The sequence below is a fragment of the Salvelinus alpinus genome, chromosome 22, assembly GCF_045679555.1.
Source record: "Salvelinus alpinus chromosome 22, SLU_Salpinus.1, whole genome shotgun sequence".
In the NCBI taxonomy this organism is placed as follows: Eukaryota; Metazoa; Chordata; class Actinopteri; order Salmoniformes; family Salmonidae; genus Salvelinus; species Salvelinus alpinus.
The window spans coordinates 50,423,977-50,446,671 of NC_092107.1; the positions used below are offsets into that span (position 1 = coordinate 50,423,977).

The 22,695-nt window shown below is 43.2% G+C and overlaps 1 protein-coding gene across 1 annotated transcript in view; it reads left to right on the top strand.

Moving 5' to 3' along the window:
• Window positions 1-16: 16 nt before the first annotated feature.
• The window catches only part of bckdha (branched chain keto acid dehydrogenase E1 subunit alpha), a 37,136-nt gene continuing 14,457 nt past the window's right edge, over window positions 17-22,695 (top strand). Inside the window, exons 1-5 of the mRNA XM_071360251.1 lie at window positions 17-155; window positions 7,989-8,165; window positions 8,438-8,524; window positions 9,733-9,841; window positions 16,960-17,121. Coding sequence (XP_071216352.1) covers window positions 42-155; window positions 7,989-8,165; window positions 8,438-8,524; window positions 9,733-9,841; window positions 16,960-17,121 — 649 coding nt within the window. The 5' untranslated portion in view covers window positions 17-41. The remainder of the gene's footprint in view (window positions 156-7,988; window positions 8,166-8,437; window positions 8,525-9,732; window positions 9,842-16,959; window positions 17,122-22,695) is intronic.

A 22,695-nucleotide genomic window follows, 5' to 3' on the forward strand; every position in this document is an offset into this window, starting at 1 on the left:
CTAGCAGAGGTAGCTAGCTAGCTAGCTAAACAGTGAAGAAGATGGCGACGCTAAATGGTATTAAGAAAATGTATGGGATCTGTTCTCATGTAATCCGCCAAACGACTGGATTGAGAGCAGCAAAACTCATTCAGCTGAGGGCGTTCAGAGTCAATGTGAGTTTATAAGACATTTTATAGCTAACCCATTAGTTAATGTGAGGAATTGTTGCTTGACATTGCACAAGTTAGCTAACGTTATGGCTAGTTGTGGCTAGCAAGCTAAACGTCATTTAGCGTACATTAATTAGTTGAATATATTCAATGCACATCCATCCAAATTTAAATTTTAAATAACATTCTTGTTTTGCATGTTTTCATTACTCAACATAAATAGCAAGTAAGCTAGCCAACTTGGTAACACGTTTGTTTAGCACCCACTGGAACAAATAGTTAGTTAACATGCTAATTTATCATTAACTTGCTAGTCTGGAAACCCTAGTGTTGCCTTCATTTTGAATGAGTTATCTAACGTTAGTTACTTTGATATGCGTGTTTGATATTACATTCAGGTATCATTAGTAGATCACTGCTAAATAGTGACGCTTCATTTTCCTGCATCCTGATTGGTCGATTGTGGGGAGTGGAGAACTGCAGACGTCATTTGTGAACGACGCAAAGTCGAACTTCTGCGTAACTATCAATACTTTGTGGTGATGATGATGATGATGATAATGATGATGATCATACACCAATGTTTCACAAGAGAAAGTGAGAGCCTTCTATTTGACCTGTCTGATTTCAAACCTTCACAAGCTTACACATCACCTCTAGGAGCAGCTGGAAGGTCAGACATTTTTTTTTTTTTTTTTAAGCAACAGGGTAGACTGTTGTGTGGAGCTGCTGCTTGTGATTACTGTAGTAAACAGTGCCAACTAACTGCGTCACTAAACCCTTCCTAAGTGACCCGTCAGGTCGTTCGAATGTCTGCAAAATGACTCAAAATGTCTGCAAAACCCTCTCTCTGAAATTCAAGCAGCTTTATTGGCATCAATGCTCGTCAAGGCTCCCGAGTGGCTCAGCGTTCTAAGGCACTGCATCTCAGTGCTAGAGGCATCTCTACAAACCCTGGTTCGATTCCAGGCTGTATCACAACTGGCCATGATTGGGAGTGTTAACTGGCTTGCCTAGTTAAATAAAGGTTGTTGTTTTTATCGCCAAAGCAACAATGTATACAATATAGATTGTAATAAAAGAATGAAGAATAATATAAAATGGTAGTAAATAATACAAACAAATAAATTACAATAATAACATTATTGTAATAACAATAACATGGTAACAGTCAATAGATGAAATATAATATGTATAAAGGGTTAACATGGAACTATATGTAACTAACTGTCATCCTGACCATTACATCAGTTCTACCACCAGTACTACTACTACCACCATCATTACTACCATCAGTACTACCACCATCATTACTACTACTACTACTACCACCACCATTACTACTACTACTACCAGCATTACTACCACCATCATTACTACCACCACTACCACCACCATCAGTACTACTACTACTAATACAGCTAATCATTACTACCATCATCAGTACTACTACCACTACCACCATTACTACCACCACTACAGAAGTACAGCCTGCTGTCATTCTGATCTAAGAATATTACTCCTGCTTATTATGAAGAAAAAATACATCTGTTTAACTTTGTAAACTAAAGGTGTGTTTAGAATTATTTTTGTTGTATTAATGCTATTTAATCTCTCCTCAGACTAATATTATTCTGTTTGTCCTGTGGGTACCTTTGCCACTGTTCCACCCCTTGTGTATTGCGCTGTCATGGTGCATTACTACTACCACTACTACCACCATCATTACTACTACCACTACTACTACCACTACTACCACCATCATTACTACTACCACTACTACCACCACTACTACCACCATCATTACTACTACCATCAGTACTACTACTACTAATACAGCTAATCATTACTACCATCATCATTACTACTACAACTACCATCATTACTACCACCATCATCATCATTACTACTACTACAACTACCATCATTACTACTACTACAACTACCATCATTACTACCACCACACTCACCATCATCATTACTACTACAACTACCATCATTATTACTACTACAACTACCATCATTACTACCACCACTACTACCACCATCATCATCATTACTACTACAACTACCATCATTACTACTACTACAACTACCATCATTACTACCACCACTACTACCACCATCATCATTACTACTACAACTACCATCATTACTACTACTACAACTACCATCATTACTACCACCACTACTACCACCATCATCATTACTACTACAACTACCATCATTACTACTACTACAACTACCATCATTACTACCACCATCATCATTACTACTACTACAACTACCATCATTACTACTACTACAACTACCATCATTACTACTACTACAACTACCATCATTACTACCACCACTACTACCACCATCATCATTACTACTACAACTACCATCATTACTACTACTACAACTACCATCATTACTACCACCACTACTACCACCATCATCATTACTACTACTACCATCATCATTACTACTACAACTACCATCATTACTACCACCACTACTACCACCATCATCATTACTACTACTACCATCATCATTACTACTACTACAACTACCATCATTACTACCACCACTACTACCACCATCATCATTACTACTACTACCATCATCATTACTACTACTACCATCATCACTGCTACCATCATCATTACTACTACCACCATCATTACTACCAGCATCATTACTACTACTACCACCATCATCATTACTAGTACTACTACCATCATTACTACTACTACCACCATCATCATTACTAGTACTACTACCATCATTACTACTACTACCACCATCAGTACTACAACTACCATCATTACTACCACCACTACCACCACCATCAGTACTACCACCACCATCAGTACTACAACTACCACCATTACTACTACCACTACCACCACCATCAGTACTACAACTACCACCATTACTACTACCATCATTACTACTACCACCACTACCACCACCATCAGTACTACAACTACCACCATTACTACTACCATCATTACTACCACCACTACCACCACCATCAGTACTACAACTACCACCATTACTACTACCACTACCACCACCATCAGTACTACAACTACCACCATTACTACTACCACTACCACCACCATCATTACTACCACCACCATTACTACTACTACAATCATCATTACTACCACCAGTACTACCATCATCATTACTACCATCATCATTACTACTACCACCACCACCATTACTACTACCACTACCACCACCATCATTACTACTACTACAATCATCATTACTACCATCAGTACTACCACCATCAGTACTACCATCATTACTACTACTACCACCATCAGTACTACCGCCATCATTACTACTACTACCACCATCATTACTACTACCACCAGTACTACCACCATCATTACTACTACCATCATTACTACCATCATCATTACTACTACCACCAGTACAACCATCATCATTACTCTTACTACCACCAGTACTACCATCATTACTACTACTACCACCAGTAGTACCATCATTACTACTACCACCAGTACTACCAGCATTACTACTACTGCCACCAGTACTACCATCATTACTACTACCACCAGTAGCACCACCATCATTACTACTGCCACCAGTACTACCATCATTACTACTACCACCAGTAGCACCACCATCATTACTACTGCCACCAGTACTACCATCATTACTACTACCACCAGTAGCACCACCATCATTACTACTACCACCAGTACTACCAGCATTACTACTACTACCACCAGTACTACCATCATCATCATTACTACTACCACCAGTAGTACCATCATCATTACTACTACTACCACCAGTACTACCATCATCATTACTCTTACTACCACCAGTACTACCATCATTACGACTACCACCAGTAGTACCACCATCATTACTACTACCACCAGTACTACCAGCATTACTACTACTGCCACCAGTACTACCATCATTACTACTACAACCAGTAGTACCACCATCATTACTACTGCCACCAGTACTACCACCATCATTACTACTACCATCAGTACTACTACTACTAATACAGCTAATCATTACTACCATCATCATTACTACTACAACTACCATCATTACTACCACCACTACTACCACCATCATCATTACTACTACAACTACCATCATTACTACTACTACAACTACCATCATTACTACCACCACTACTACCACCATCATCATTACTACTACTACCATCATCATTACTACTACAACTACCATCATTACTACCACCACTACTACCACCATCATCATTACTACTACTACCATCATCATTACTACTACTACAACTACCATCATTACTACCACCACTACTACCACCATCATCATTACTACTACTACCATCATCATTACTACTACTACCATCATCACTGCTACCATCATCATTACTACTACCACCATCATTACTACCAGCATCATTACTACTACTACCACCATCATCATTACTAGTACTACTACCATCATTACTACTACTACCACCATCATCATTACTAGTACTACTACCATCATTACTACTACTACCACCATCAGTACTACAACTACCATCATTACTACCACCACTACCACCACCATCAGTACTACCACCACCATCAGTACTACAACTACCACCATTACTACTACCACTACCACCACCATCAGTACTACAACTACCACCATTACTACTACCATCATTACTACTACCACCACTACCACCACCATCAGTACTACAACTACCACCATTACTACTACCATCATTACTACCACCACTACCACCACCATCAGTACTACAACTACCACCATTACTACTACCACTACCACCACCATCAGTACTACAACTACCACCATTACTACTACCACTACCACCACCATCATTACTACCACCACCATTACTACTACTACAATCATCATTACTACCACCAGTACTACCATCATCATTACTACCATCATCATTACTACTACCACCACCACCATTACTACTACCACTACCACCACCATCATTACTACTACTACAATCATCATTACTACCATCAGTACTACCACCATCAGTACTACCATCATTACTACTACTACCACCATCAGTACTACCGCCATCATTACTACTACTACCACCATCATTACTACTACCACCAGTACTACCACCATCATTACTACTACCATCATTACTACCATCATCATTACTACTACCACCAGTACAACCATCATCATTACTCTTACTACCACCAGTACTACCATCATTACTACTACTACCACCAGTAGTACCATCATTACTACTACCACCAGTACTACCAGCATTACTACTACTGCCACCAGTACTACCATCATTACTACTACCACCAGTAGCACCACCATCATTACTACTGCCACCAGTACTACCATCATTACTACTACCACCAGTAGCACCACCATCATTACTACTGCCACCAGTACTACCATCATTACTACTACCACCAGTAGCACCACCATCATTACTACTACCACCAGTACTACCAGCATTACTACTACTACCACCAGTACTACCATCATCATCATTACTACTACCACCAGTAGTACCATCATCATTACTACTACTACCACCAGTACTACCATCATCATTACTCTTACTACCACCAGTACTACCATCATTACGACTACCACCAGTAGTACCACCATCATTACTACTACCACCAGTACTACCAGCATTACTACTACTGCCACCAGTACTACCATCATTACTACTACAACCAGTAGTACCACCATCATTACTACTGCCACCAGTACTACCATCATCATTACTACTACCACCAGTACCACCAGCATTACTACTACTACCACCAGTACTACCATCATCATCATTACTACTACCACCACCATCATTACTACTACTACCACCAGTACTACCATCATTACTACTACCACCACCATCATTACTACTACCACCACCATCATTACTACTACTACCACCAGTACTACCATCATTACTACTACCACCACCATCATTACTACTACTACCATCAGTACTACCACCAGTACTACCATCATCATTACTGCTACCACTACTACCACCATTACTACTACCACCACCATCATTACTACTACCACCACCATCATTACTACTACTACCACCAGTACTACCATCACCATTCCTACTACCACTACTACCATCACCATTACTACTACCACCACCATCATTACTACTACCACCACCATCATTACTACTACCATCATCATTACTACTACCACCACCACCACTACTACCACCACCACCACCAGTACCACCACCACCATTACTACAACCACCACCATCATTACTACCACCACCACCATCATTACTACCACCACCACCATCATTACTACAACCATCACCACCTACTACTACTACCACCAGTACCACCACCACCATTACTACAACCACCACCATCATTAATACTACCATCACCACCTACTACTACTACCACCAGTACTACCATCATTACTACGACCACCACTACTACCATCATCATCATTCCTACCATCATCATTACTACCACTAACACCATTACTACCACCATCATTACTACTACCACTACTACCATCATCATTACTACTACCATCATTACTACTACCACCACCAGTACTACCATCATCATTACTACTACTTCCACCAGTAGTACCATCATTACTACTACTTCCACCACTGCTACCATCACCATCATTACTACTACCACTACTACCATCATCATTACTACTACCATCATTACTACTACCACCACCAGTACTACCATCATCATTACTACTACTTCCACCAGTAGTACCATCATTACTACTACTTCCACCACTGCTACCATCACCATCATTACTACTACCACCATCAATACGACCAACATCATTACTACCACCAGTACTGCCACCATCAGTACTACCACCAGTACTACCACCATCATTACTACTTCTACACACCAGTACTACCACCATCAGTACTACCACCAGTACTACTACTACCACCATCAGTACTACCACCATCATTACTACTTCTACCATCAGTACTACCACCAGTACTACCACCATCAGTACTACCACCATCATTACTACTTCTACCATCAGTACTACCACCATCAGTACTACCACCAGTACTACCACCATCAGTACTACCACCATCATTACTACTACTACCACCATCAGTACTACCGCCATCATTACTACCACCACCAACATTAATTTGTTATAATTACCATCACCCCGTACCACTATTTGGAATAATGTTAATAATAGTAATAACAATAATAGTAATAATAAGTAAGTTACTGTTTACTATGCAGATGTTATTATTCAGTGTCCCTCAGGCTATGGCAGGCAAATACATATTTGGCTGCAAGAGGAGCCATTGCTCCTTCGCCCATGAGTATTTCAATTTTTTTCTTCTGGGTTTAATAAGTAGACATTTGAAATAAGTGTAGTAATTTCTGTGAATAATGAATTTCTTGGTGAGGAATATTTCTCACAGTAAAGGAGAAAGTGCCTCACTGTTTCTACCTCCCCTGTCGTGCAGTGACCACATACACGCTCCTCTTTGGGTAGCCATGTCTTTTTATGTCTGCCTGTTTCTGTTGCCAGTTGGTCACTCAGCCTGTACTTGGTAAGGATCTGTCTCTGCTTCGTGTCTCTGACAGAGTAGAGATAATCAGCCAATTCATTTTTATTGCATACAATGCTCTGCTGTCTTTTTATTTGAGTGCATTCACAGCCATATTAAAGTTTCCCCATGCAGATACGGTCAGACCAAGGTAGATGTCATTTCTACTGTGTTCAATTATGGTGTTGTTCAATGTTTTTTGACATCTGTGTTTTCTCTCTCCTTCCTTCTCTCTCTCCGTCTCTCCGTCTCAGGGAGCCCTCAGGCAGCAGTCGTTTGACTCCTCAGAAGAGAAGCCCCAGTTCCCGGGAGCTTCAGCAGAGTTTATTGATCACCTGGAGTTCATCCAACCTAACGTGATCTCTGGGATCCCCGTTTACAGGGTCATGGACCGGGCCGGGAAGATCATTAACCCCTCAGAGGACCCACAGGTAACAGTACACACTGTACTAGTTGATACTACACAGGTCATTAACCCCTCAGAGGACCCACAGGTAACAGTACACACTGTACTAGTTGATACTTCACAGGTCATTAACCCCTCAGAGGCTATTACTGCAGGTGTCAGTACAGTATACAACATAATACCCAAGGTGTACACAGTTTACAGCAGCTTGTCAATAGAATTAGACTCCCTATCTCTACGACTGCCCTCCCTGTCTGATTGTCTGATTTGTGTTGGCCCTTCCTTCCTTCCCCTCAGCTCTCCAAGGAACAAGTGTTGAACTTCTACCAGAAGATGACCCTGCTGAACACCATGGACCGCATCCTGTATGAGTCTCAGAGACAGGTGACAGAGAGCTGCCACCTGGGTCCGTCGTGAGGCCTGCCTACCAAACGGCACCCTATTCCCTACAGGGAAGTACTTGGACCAGGGCCCTATGGCACCCTATTCCCTACAGGGAAGTACTTGGACCAGGGCCCTATGGCACCCTATTCCCTACAGGGAAGTACTTGGACCAGGGCCCTATGGCACCCTATTCCCTACAGGGAAGTACTTGGACCAGGGCCCTATGGCACCCTATTCCCTACAGGGAAGTACTTGGACCAGGGCCCATAGCGAATAGGGCGGTACATCTCTAGACAGGACTCTAATGATGTGTGTGTTGAAGGGCGGTACATCTCTAGACAGGACTCTAATGACGTGACATCTCTAGACAGGACTCTAATGACGTGACATCTCTAGACAGGACTCTAATGACGTGACATCTCTAGACAGGACTCTAATGATGTGACATCTCTAGACAGGACTCTAATGACGTGACATCTCTAGACAGGACTCTAATGACGTGACATCTCTAGACAGGACTCTAATGATGTGACATCTCTAGACAGGACTCTAATGACGTGACATCTCTAGACAGGACTCTAATGACGTGACATCTCTAGACAGGACTAATGATGTGACATCACTAGACAGGACTCTAAGGACGTGTGTGTTGAAGGGCAGTACATCTCTAGACAGGACTCTAATGACGTGTGTGTGTTGTAGGGCAGTACATCTCTAGACAGGACTCTAATGACGTGACATCTCTAGACAGGACTCTAATGACGTGTGTGTTGTAGAGCGGTACATCTCTAGACAGGACTCTAATGACGTGACATCTCTAGACAGGACTCTAATGACGTGTGTGTTGTAGGGCAGTACATCTCTAGACAGGACTCTAATGACGTGACATCTCTAGACAGGACTCTAATGACGTGACATCTCTAGACAGGACTCTAATGACGTGTGTGTGTTGTAGAGCGGTACATCACTAGACAGGACTCTAATGATGTGACATCACTAGACAGGACTCTAATGATGTGACATCTCTAGACAGGACTCTAATGACGTGTGTGTGTTGTAGAGCGGTACATCTCTAGACAGGACTCTAATGATGTGACATCACTAGACAGGACTCTAATGACGTGTGTGTTGTAGAGCGGTACATCTCTAGACAGGACTCTAATGACGTGACATCTCTAGACAGGACTCTAATGACGTGTGTGTTGTAGGGCCGTATATCCTTCTACATGACTAACTACGGAGAGGAGGGAACACACATCGGCAGCGCTGCAGCCCTCGACCCAAGGGACCTGGTCTTCGGCCAGTACAGGGAAGCAGGTAAGGATTCGATAGGGTTTAGTGACAGGAAGACCTGTTGACATCTCACCACTGTTTAAGGATACTCTGAGTCGATATTCATGTCATAAGGGATTCCCCTCGACCCCCCCATCCCCCCCCACCACAAATTGGGGAAAACAAAACATTGTTTCCATTGTGTAGAAGAGCCGACTCTGTCAGAAATAACAAAACATACCAAAAAAGCTGCTGTGTGTAACTAGGTCAGAAATCTCGAGTTATGGTTCACAATGCCTCCACGTAGGGAAATAGATCCTGCGAGAAGAGCCCGGTGGCTTCAGGCTATACCGCGTGGGGAAATGTTGTAGACCCGGTGTCCTAGTGGGTTACATGTAACTAGAGCACAGTGTGGAGCACTTGTTCTCTACTTGTAGCTGTATAGTCTGTTTATAACTCTGTTCTCTACTTGTAGCTCTATAGTCTGTTTATAACTCTGTTCTCTACTTGTAGCTCTATAGTCTGTTTATAACTCTGTTCTCTACTTGTAGCTCTATAGTCTGTTTATAACTCTGTTCTCTACTTGTAGCTGTATAGTCTGTTTATAACTCTGGTCTCTACTTGTAGCTGTATAGTCTGTTTATAACTCTGCTCTCTACTTGTAGCTGTATAGTCTGTTTATAACTCTGTTCCCTACTTGTAGCTGTATAGTCTGTTTATAACTCTGTTCCCTACTTGTAGCTGTATAGTCTGTTTATAACTCTGCTCTCTACTTGTAGCTGTATAGTCTGTTTATAACTCTGCTCTCTACTTGTAGCTGTATAGTCTGTTTATAACCCTGTTCCCTACTTGTAGCTGTATAGTCTGTTTATAACTCTGCTCTCTACTTGTAGCTGTATAGTCTGTTTATAACTCTGTTCTCTACTTGTAGCTGTATAGTCTGTTTATAACTCTGCTCTCTACTTGTAGCTGTATAGTCTGTTTATAACTCTGTTCCCTACTTGTAGCTGTATAGTCTGTTTATAACTCTGCTCTCTACTTGTAGCTGTATAGTCTGTTTATAACTCTGCTCTCTACTTGTAGCTGTATAGTCTGTTTATAACTCTGTTCTCTACTTGTAGCTGTATAGTCTGTTTATAACTCTGTTCTCTACTTGTAGCTGTATAGTCTGTTTATAACTCTGTTCTCTACTTGTAGCTGTATAGTCTGTTTATAACTCTGTTCTCTACTTGTAGCTGTATAGTCTGTTTATAACTCTTTTCTCTACTTGTAGCTCTATAGTCTGTTTATAACTCTGTTCTCTACTTGTAGCTGTATAGTCTGTTTATAACTCTGTTCTCTACTTGTAGCTCTATAGTCTGTTTATAACTCTGTTCTCTACTTGTAGCTCTATAGTCTGTTTATAACTCTGCTCTCTACTTGTAGCTGTATAGTCTGTCTATAACTCTGTTCTCTACTTGTAGCTCTATAGTCTGTTTATAACTCTGTTCTCTACTTGTAGCTGTATAGTCTGTTTATAACTCTGTTCTCTACTTGTAGCTGTATAGTCTGTTTATAACTCTGTTCTCTACTTGTAGCTCTATAGTCTGTTTATAACTCTGTTCTCTACTTGTAGCTCTATAGTCTGTTTATAACTCTGTTCTCTACTTGTAGCTGTATAGTCTGTTTATAACTCTGTTCCCTACTTGTAGCTGTATAGTCTGTTTATAACTCTGTTCTCTACTTGTAGCTGTATAGTCTGTTTATAACTCTGTTCTCTACTTGTAGCTGTATAGTCTGTTTATAACTCTGTTCTCTACTTGTAGCTGTATAGTCTGTTTATAACTCTGTTCTCTACTTGTAGCTGTATAGTCTGTTTATAACCCTGTTCTCTACTTGTAGCTGTATAGTCTGTTTATAACTCTGTTCTCTACTTGTAGCTCTATAGTCTGTTTATAACTCTGTTCTCTACTTGTAGCTCTATAGTCTGTTTATAACTCTGTTCTCTACTTGTAGCTCTATAGTCTGTTTATAACTCTGTTCTCTACTTGTAGCTGTATAGTCTGTTTATAACTCTGGTCTCTACTTGTAGCTGTATAGTCTGTTTATAACTCTGCTCTCTACTTGTAGCTGTATAGTCTGTTTATAACTCTGTTCCCTACTTGTAGCTGTATAGTCTGTTTATAACTCTGTTCTCTACTTGTAGCTGTATAGTCTGTTTATAACTCTGTTCTCTACTTGTAGCTGTATAGTCTGTTTATAACTCTGTTCTCTACTTGTAGCTGTATAGTCTGTTTATAACTCTGCTCTCTACTTGTAGCTGTATAGTCTGTTTATAACTCTGTTCCCTACTTGTAGCTGTATAGTCTGTTTATAACTCTGCTCTCTACTTGTAGCTGTATAGTCTGTTTATAACTCTGCTCTCTACTTGTAGCTGTATAGTCTGTTTATAACTCTGTTCTCTACTTGTAGCTCTATAGTCTGTTTATAACTCTGTTCTCTACTTGTAGCTGTATAGTCTGTTTATAACTCTGTTCTCTACTTGTAGCTGTATAGTCTGTTTATAACTCTGTTCTCTACTTGTAGCTGTATAGTCTGTTTATAACTCTGTTCTCTACTTGTAGCTGTATAGTCTGTTTATAACTCTGTTCTCTACTTGTAGCTGTATAGTCTGTTTATAACTCTGTTCTCTACTTGTAGCTGTATAGTCTGTTTATAACTCTGTTCTCTACTTGTAGCTGTATAGTCTGTTTATAACTCTGTTCTCTACTTGTAGCTCTATAGTCTGTTTATAACTCTGTTCTCTACTTGTAGCTGTATAGTCTGTTTATAACTCTGCTCTCTACTTGTAGCTGTATAGTCTGTTTATAACTCTGTTCCCTACTTGTAGCTGTATAGTCTGTTTATAACTCTGCTCTCTACTTGTAGCTGTATAGTCTGTTTATAACTCTGCTCTCTACTTGTAGCTGTATAGTCTGTTTATAACTCTGTTCTCTACTTGTAGCTCTATAGTCTGTTTATAACTCTGTTCTCTACTTGTAGCTGTATAGTCTGTTTATAACTCTGTTCTCTACTTGTAGCTGTATAGTCTGTTTATAACTCTGTTCTCTACTTGTAGCTGTATAGTCTGTTTATAACTCTGTTCTCTACTTGTAGCTGTATAGTCTGTTTATAACTCTGTTCTCTACTTGTAGCTGTATAGTCTGTTTATAACTCTGTTCTCTACTTGTAGCTGTATAGTCTGTTTATAACTCTGTTCTCTACTTGTAGCTGTATAGTCTGTTTATAACTCTTTTCTCTACTTGTAGCTGTATAGTCTGTTTATAACTCTTTTCTCTACTTGTAGCTCTATAGTCTGTTTATAACTCTGTTCTCTACTTGTAGCTGTATAGTCTGTTTATAACTCTGTTCTCTACTTGTAGCTATATAGTCTGTTTATAACTCTGCTCTCTACTTGTAGCTGTATAGTCTGTTTATAACTCTGTTCCCTACTTGTAGCTGTATAGTCTGTTTATAACTCTGCTCTCTACTTGTAGCTGTATAGTCTGTTTATAACTCTGTTCTCTACTTGTAGCTCTATAGTCTGTTTATAACTCTGTTCTCTACTTGTAGCTCTATAGTCTGTTTATAACTCTGTTCTCTACTTGTAGCTGTATAGTCTGTTTATAACTCTGTTCTCTACTTGTAGCTGTATAGTCTGTTTATAACTCTGTTCTCTACTTGTAGCTGTATAGTCTGTTTATAACTCTGTTCTCTACTTGTAGCTCTATAGTCTGTTTATAACTCTGTTCTCTACTTGTAGCTCTATAGTCTGTTTATAACTCTGTTCTCTACTTGTAGCTGTATAGTCTGTTTATAACTCTGTTCTCTACTTGTAGCTCTATAGTCTGTTTATAACTCTTTTCTCTACTTGTAGCTCTATAGTCTGTTTATAACTCTGTTCTCTACTTGTAGCTGTATAGTCTGTTTATAACTCTGTTCTCTACTTGTAGCTCTATAGTCTGTTTATAACTCTGCTCTCTACTTGTAGCTGTATAGTCTGTTTATAACTCTGTTCTCTACTTGTAGCTCTATAGTCTGTTTATAACTCTGTTCTCTACTTGTAGCTGTATAGTCTGTTTATAACTCTGTTCTCTACTTGTAGCTGTATAGTCTGTTTATAACTCTGTTCCCTACTTGTAGCTGTATAGTCTGTTTATAACTCTGTTCTCTACTTGTTGCTGTATAGTCTGTTTATAACCCTGTTCTCTACTTGTAGCTGTATAGTCTGTTTATAACCCTGTTCTCTACTTGTAGCTGTATAGTCTGTTTATAACTCTGTTCTCTACTTGTAGCTCTATAGTCTGTTTATAACTCTGTTCTCTACTTGTAGCTCTATAGTCTGTTTATAACTCTGTTCTCTACTTGTAGCTGTATAGTCTGTTTATAACTCTGGTCTCTACTTGTAGCTGTATAGTCTGTTTATAACTCTGCTCTCTACTTGTAGCTGTATAGTCTGTTTATAACTCTGTTCCCTACTTGTAGCTGTATAGTCTGTTTATAACTCTGCTCTCTACTTGTAGCTGTATAGTCTGTTTATAACTCTGCTCTCTACTTGTAGCTGTATAGTCTGTTTATAACTCTGCTCTCTACTTGTAGCTGTATAGTCTGTTTATAACCCTGTTCCCTACTTGTAGCTGTATAGTCTGTTTATAACTCTGTTCTCTACTTGTAGCTGTATAGTCTGTTTATAACTCTGCTCTCTACTTGTAGCTGTATAGTCTGTTTATAACTCTGCTCTCTACTTGTAGCTGTATAGTCTGTTTATAACTCTGTTCCCTACTTGTAGCTGTATAGTCTGTTTATAACTCTGCTCTCTACTTGTAGCTGTATAGTCTGTTTATAACTCTGCTCTCTACTTGTAGCTGTATAGTCTGTTTATAACTCTGTTCTCTACTTGTAGCTCTATAGTCTGTTTATAACTCTGTTCTCTACTTGTAGCTCTATAGTCTGTTTATAACTCTGTTCTCTACTTGTAGCTGTATAGTCTGTTTATAACTCTGTTCTCTACTTGTAGCTGTATAGTCTGTTTATAACTCTGTTCTCTACTTGTAGCTGTATAGTCTGTTTATAACTCTGTTCTCTACTTGTAGCTGTATAGTCTGTTTATAACTCTGTTCTCTACTTGTAGCTGTATAGTCTGTTTATAACTCTGTTCTCTACTTGTAGCTGTATAGTCTGTTTATAACTCTGTTCTCTACTTGTAGCTGTATAGTCTGTTTATAACTCTTTTCTCTACTTGTAGCTGTATAGTCTGTTTATAACTCTGTTCTCTACTTGTAGCTGTATAGTCTGTTTATAACTCTGTTCTCTACTTGTAGCTGTATAGTCTGTTTATAACTCTTTTCTCTACTTGTAGCTCTATAGTCTGTTTATAACTCTGTTCTCTACTTGTAGCTGTATAGTCTGTTTATAACTCTGTTCTCTACTTGTAGCTCTATAGTCTGTTTATAACTCTGTTCTCTACTTGTAGCTCTATAGTCTGTTTATAACTCTGTTCTCTACTTGTAGCTGTATAGTCTGTTTATAACTCTGTTCTCTACTTGTAGCTGTATAGTCTGTTTATAACCCTGTTCTCTACTTGTAGCTGTATAGTCTGTTTATAACTCTGTTCTCTACTTGTAGCTGTATAGTCTGTTTATAACTCTGTTCTCTACTTGTAGCTGTATAGTCTGTTTATAACCCTGTTCTCTACTTGTAGCTGTATAGTCTGTTTGTGTTGTTGGTTTTGGCTAGCGTAATGTTCCTGTCGTTAGCTAGCTAGTGGCTGCTAGCATCGTCATGAAAAGAGGCATGAGGGAAGCACGACAATATGGCATGTTTTCTAAGTAGTGAGAACGCTCTGGAGCAGGCAGTGTTGAAAAGTCGTCTTCAGACATGCACTTCTCTTAAACGTAGTTTTGTAATTGACTAAAACGAGCAGACATCGAAGTGTTTTTTTGTTTTTAAAAAGGTCAAGTGTTTGCTGTGAGCCAATGTGGTAACCTAGGTAACCGCGTGTTGTTTTCCCCACGGGCTGGTTGGGGCCGCGACGGTCTATCTAATACCGACTGGGACTAGTCAACGGGGTTTAGTGAGAGAACAAACTGTTTCACGTCTCACCACCGTTCTGCCTCACTGGTTGGATTGTAATTTGATACCGTTTTGCTTCAAAGCGAAGTGAAACTAAATAATGCGTTAACTCAGCCAATAACAAACCATTAATTAGAGGTGATCCCTCCCCGTTTAAATGGACACGTGCGGGTAATCCCTCCCTGTTTCAGCTCTTTTATTCTGTTTGGAGCCTAGTGAATACGACCATGTCATCAAACTATTCATTAACAGACGGTGCTAATTCTGATTCTGAATAATACATTGACTCTCATTCAATGTTTAACAACTCTCTGTGTTTGTAGGTAGGCTGATGTCCTGTAGAGTTTAACAACTCTCTGTGTCTGTCGGTAGGTGTGCTGATGTCCTGTAGAGTTTAACAACTCTCTGTGTCTGTCGGTAGGTGTGCTGATGTCCTGTAGAGTTTAACAACTCTCTGTGTCTGTCGGTAGGTGTGCTGATGTCCTGTAGAGTTTAACAACTCTCTGTGTCTGTCGGTAGGTGTGCTGATGTCCTGTAGGGTTTAACAACTCTCTGTGTCTGTAGGTAGGCTGATGTCCTGTAGAGTTTAACAACTCTCTGTGTCTGTAGGTAGGCTGATGTCCTGTAGAGTTTAACAACTCTCTGTGTCTGTCGGTAGGTGTGCTGATGTCCTGTAGGGTTTAACAACTCTCTGTGTCTGTAGGTAGGCTGATGTCCTGTAGAGTTTAACAACTCTCTGTGTGTGTCGGTAGGCTGATGTCCTGTAGAGTTTAACAACTCTCTGTGTGTGTAGGTAGGTAGGCTGATGTCCTGTAGAGTTTAACAACTCTCTGTGTGTGTCGGTAGGCTGATGTCCTGTAGGGTTTAACAACTCTCTGTGTTTTGTCGGTAGGCTGATGTCCTGTAGGGTTTAACAACTCTCTGTGTGTGTCGGTAGGCTGATGTCCTGTAGAGTTTAACAACTCTCTGTGTTTTGTCGGTAGGCTGATGTCCTGTAGGGTTTAACAACTCTCTGTGTCTGTCGGTAGGCTGATGTCCTGTAGAGTTTAACAACTCTCTGTGTGTGTCGGTAGGCGTGCTGATGTACCGTGGTTTCCCCCTGGACCTGTTCATGGCACAGTGCTATGCCAACGTTGACGACCTGGGCAAGGGGCGCCAGATGCCCGTTCACTACGGCAGCAAAGACCTCAACTTCGTCACCATCTCCTCTCCTCTGGCCACTCAGATCCCACAAGGTGAGTCCCTGTCTCAGATCGAACTTCATATCGATTCCAGTCAATTCAGGATGTAAACCAAATTCCATTTTCAAATGTTCCTAATTTTTTTTAAAGGTTTAGAGAATTTAAATTCCAATCTCGGTCTTCCTGAGTTGAAACAGAGTGAATCCTTCTCCTGAGCATGTGACCTAGCTAGGAAACACTCCGCGCCCTATTTAGCTACTGGCTATAACTGGGCCCAGAGTTTGTTCCTATTTAGCTACTGGCTATAACTGGGCCCAGAGTTTGTTCCTATTTAGCTACTGGCTATAACTGGGCCCAGAGTTTGTTCCTATTTAGCTACTGGCTATAACTGGGACCAGAGTTTGTTCTTATTTAGCTACTGGCTATAACTGTGCCCAGAGTTTGTTCCTATTTAGCTACTGGCTATAACTGGGCCCAGAGTTTGTTCCTATTTAGCTACTGGCTATAACTGGGCCCACAGTTTGTTCCTATTTAGCTACTGGCTATAACTGGGCCCACAGTTTGTTCCTATTTAGCTACTGGCTATAACTGGGCCCAGAGTTTGTTCCTATTTAGCTACTGGCTATAACTGGGCCCAGAGTTTGTTCCTATTTAGCTACTGGCTATAACTGGGCCCAGAGTTTGTTCCTATTTAGCTACTGGCTATAACTGGGCCCAGAGTTTGTTCCTATTTAGCTACTGGCTATAACTGGGCCCACAGTTTGTTCCTATTTAGCTACTGGCTATAACTGGGCCCACAGTTTGTTCCTATTTAGCTACTGGCTATAACTGGGCCCACAGTTTGTTCCTATTTAGCTACTGGCTATAACTGGGCCCAGAGTTTGTTCCTATTTAGCTACTGGCTATAACTGGGCCCAGAGTTTGTTCCTATTTAGCTACTGGCTATAACTGGGCCCAGAGTTTGTTCCTATTTAGCTACTGGCTATAACTGGGCCCAGAGTTTGTTCCTATTTAGCTACTGGCTATAACTGGGCCCAGAGTTTGTTCCTATTTAGCTACTGGCTATAACTGGGCCCAGAGTTTGTTCCTATTTAGCTACTGGCTATAACTGGGCCCAGAGTTTGTTCCTATTTAGCTACTGGCTATAACTGGGCCCAGAGTTTGTTCCTATTTAGCTACTGGCTATAACTGGGCCCAGAGTTTGTTCCTATTTAGCTACTGGCTATAACTGGGCCCAGAGTTTGTTCCTATTTAGCTACTGGCTATAACTGGGCCCACAGTTTGTTCCTATTTAGCTACTGGCTATAACTGGGCCCACAGTTTGTTCCTATTTAGCTACTGGCTATAACTGGGCCCACAGTTTGTTCCTATTTAGCTACTGGCTATAACTGGGCCCACAGTTTGTTCCTATTTAGCTACTGGCTATAACTGGGCCCACAGTTTGTTCCTATTTAGCTACTGGCTATAACTGGGCCCACAGTTTGTTCCTATTTAGCTACTGGCTATAACTGGGCCCACAGTTTGTTCCTATTTAGCTACTGGCTATAACTGGGCCCACAGTTTGTTCCTATTTAGCTACTGGCTATAACTGGGCCCAGAGTTTGTTCCTATTTAGCTACTGGCTATAACTGGGCCCAGAGTTTGTTCCTATTTAGCTACTGGCTATAACTGGGCCCAGAGTTTGTTCCTATTTAGCTACTGGCTATAACTGGGCCCAGAGTTTGTTCCTATTTAGCTACTGGCTATAACTGGGCCCAGAGTTTGTTCCTATTTAGCTACTGGCTATAACTGGGCCCAGAGTTTGTTCCTATTTAGCTACTGGCTATAACTGGGCCCAGAGTTTGTTCCTATTTAGCTACTGGCTATAACTGGGCCCAGAGTTTGTTCCTATTTAGCTACTGGCTATAACTGGGCCCAGAGTTTGTTCCTATTTAGCTACTGGCTATAACTGGGCCCACAGTTTGTTCCTATTTAGCTACTGGCTATAACTGGGCCCACAGTTTGTTCCTATTTAGCTACTGGCTATAACTGGGCCCAGAGTTTGTTCCTATTTAGCTACTGGCTATAACTGGGCCCAGAGTTTGTTCCTATTTAGCTACTGGCTATAACTGGGCCCAGAGTCTGTTCCTATTTAGCTACTGGCTATAACTGGGCCCAGAGTCTGTTCCTATTTAGCTACTGGCTATAACTGGGCCCAGAGTCTGTTCCTATTTAGCTACTGGCTATAACTGGGCCCAGAGTCTGTTCCTATTTAGCTACTGGCTATAACTGGGCCCAGAGTCTGTTCCTATTTAGCTACTGGCTATAACTGGGCCCAGAGTTTGTTCCTATTTAGCTACTGGCTATAACTGGGCCCAGAGTTTGTTCCTATTTAGCTACTGGCTATAACTGGGCCCAGAGTTTGTTCCTATTTAGCTACTGGCTATAACTGGGCCCAGAGTTTGTTCCTATTTAGCTACTGGCTATAACTGGGCCCAGAGTTTGTTCTTATTTAGCTACTGGCTATAACTGGGCCCAGAGTTTGTTCCTATTTAGCTACTGGCTATAACTGGGCCCAGAGTTTGTTCCTATTTAGCTACTGGCTATAACTGGGCCCAGAGTTTGTTCCTATTTAGCTACTGGCTATAACTGGGCCCAGAGTTTGTTCCTATTTAGCTACTGGCTATAACTGGGCCCACAGTTTGTTCCTATTTAGCTACTGGCTATAACTGGGCCCATAGTTTGTTCCTATTTAGCTACTGGCTATAACTGGGCCCAGAGTCTGTTCCTATTTAGCTACTGGCTATAACTGGGCCCAGTTACTGTCTGTACTACTGGCTGTCTGTATGTACTAACCCCTGTCTGTCTGTATATACTAACCCCTGTCTGTCTGTCTGTACTAACCCCTGTCTGTCTGTCTGTACTAACCCCTGTCTGTCTGTATATACTAACCCCTGTCTGTCTGTCTGTACTAACCCCTGTCTGTCTGTATATACTAACCCCTGTCTGTCTGTATGTACTAACCCCTGTCTGTCTGTCTGTACTAACCCCTGTCTGTCTGTATATACTAACCCCTGTCTGTCTGTCTGTCTGTCTGTCTGTACTAACCCCTGTCTGTCTGTATGTACTAACCCCTGTCTGTCTGTATATACTAACCCCTGTCTGTCTGTCTGTATGTACTAACCCCTGTCTGTCTGTATGTACTAACCCCTGTCTGTCTGTATGTATGTCTGTATATACTAACCCCTGTCTGTCTGTCTGTATGTACTAACCCCTGTCTGTCTGTATGTATGTCTGTATATACTAACCCCTGTCTGTATGTACTAACCCCTGTCTGTCTGTCTGTACTAACCCCTGTCTGTCTGTATATACTAACCCCTGTCTGTCTGTATGTACTAACCCCTGTCTGTCTGTCTGTACTAACCCCTGTCTGTCTGTATATACTAACCCCTGTCTGTCTGTATATACTAACCCCTGTCTGTCTGTCTGTATGTACTAACCCCTGTCTGTCTGTATGTACTAACCCCTGTCTGTCTGTATGTATGTCTGTATATACTAACCCCTGTCTGTATGTACTAACCCCTGTCTGTCTGTCTGTACTAACCCCTGTCTGTCTGTATATACTAACCCCTGTCTGTCTGTATGTACTAACCCCTGTCTGTCTGTATGTATGTCTGTATATACTAACCCCTGTCTGTCTGTATGTCTGTCTGTACTAACCCCCCCCCCCCCCCCTGTGTGTACCAGCGGCAGGGGCAGCGTGTACTAACCCCCCCCACTCTGTGTACCAGGGGCAGCGTGTACTAACCCCCCCCTCTGTGTACCAGGGGCAGCGTGTACTAACCCCCCCCCCTCTGTGTACCAGGGGCAGCGTGTACTAACCCCCCCCCCTCTGTGTACCAGGGGCAGTGTGTACTAACCCCCCCCTCTGTGTACCAGGGGCAGCGTGTACTAACCCCCCCCCTCTGTGTACCAGGGGCAGCGTGTACTAACCCCCCCCCCTCTGTGTACCAGGGGCAGCGTGTACTAACCCCCCCCTCTGTGTACCAGGGGCAGCGTGTACTAACCCCCCCCCTCTGTGTACCAGGGGCAGCGTGTACCAACCCCCCCCTCTGTGTACCAGGGGCAGCGTGTACTAACCCCCCCCCCCCCCTCTGTGTACCAGGGGCAGCGTGTACTAACCCCCCCCTCTGTGTACCAGGGGCAGCGTGTACTAACCCCCCCCCCCCCCCCCTGTGTGTGCCAGCGGCAGGGGCAGCGTGTACTAACCCCCCCCCTCTGTGTACCAGGGGCAGCGTGTACTAACCCCCCCCTCTGTGTACCAGCGGCAGGGGCAGCGTGTACTAACCCCCCCTCCTCTGTGTACCAGGGGCAGCGTGTACTAACCCCCCCCCCCTCTGTGTACCAGCGGCAGGGGCAGCGTGTACTAACCCCCCCCCCTCTGTGTACCAGGGGCAGCGTGTACTAACCCCCCCCCCCTCTGTGTACCAGGGGCAGCGTGTACTAACCCCCCCCCCTCTGTGTACCAGGGGCAGCGTGTACTAATCCCCCCCCCCCCCTCTGTGTACCAGGGGCAGCGTGTACTAACCCCCCCCCTCTGTGTACCAGGGGCAGCGTGTACTGACCCCCCCCTCTGTGTACCAGCGGCAGGGGCAGCGTGTACTAACCCCCCCCCTCTGTGTACCAGGGGCAGCGTGTACTAACCCCCCCCTCTGTGTACCAGCGGCAGGGGCAGCGTGTACTAACCCCCCCTCCTCTGTGTACCAGGGGCAGCGTGTACTAACCCCCCCCCCCTCTGTGTACCAGCGGCAGGGGCAGCGTGTACTAACCCCCCCTCCTCTGTGTACCAGGGGCAGCGTGTACTAACCCCCCCCTCTGTGTACCAGCGGCAGGGGCAGCGTGTACTAACCCCCCCCCCCCCCCCCCCCTCTGTGTACCAGCGGCAGGGGCAGCGTGTACTAACCCCCCCCCCCCTCCCCTCTGTGTACCAGCGGCAGGGGCAGCGTGTACTAACCCCCCCCCCTCCCTCTGTGTACCAGCGGCAGGGGCAGCGTGTACTAACCCCCCCTCCTCTGTGTACCAGGGGCAGCGTGTACTAACCCCCCCCCCCTCTGTGTACCAGCGGCAGGGGCAGCGTGTACTAACCCCCCCTCCTCTGTGTACCAGGGGCAGCGTGTACTAACCCCCCCCTCTGTGTACCAGCGGCAGGGGCAGCGTGTACTAACCCCCCCCCCCCCCCCCTCTGTGTACCAGCGGCAGGGGCAGCGTGTACTAACCCCCCCCCCTCCCCTCTGTGTACCAGCGGCAGGGGCAGCGTGTACTAACCCCCCCCCCCCTCTGTGTACCAGCGGCAGGGGCAGCGTGTACTAACCCCCCCCCCTCCCTCTGTGTAGCAGGGGCAGCGTGTACTAACCCCCCCCCCCCCTCCCTCTGTGTACCAGCGGCAGGGGCAGCGTGTACTAACCCCCCCCCCCCTCTGTGTACCAGGGGCAGCGTGTACTAACCCCCCCCCCCCCCCTCTGTGTACCAGCGGCAGCGTGTACTAACCCCCCCCCCCCCTCTGTGTACCAGGGGCAGCGTGTACTAACCCCCCCCCCCCTCTGTGTACCAGCGGCAGGGGCAGCGTGTACTAACCCCCCCCCTCTGTGT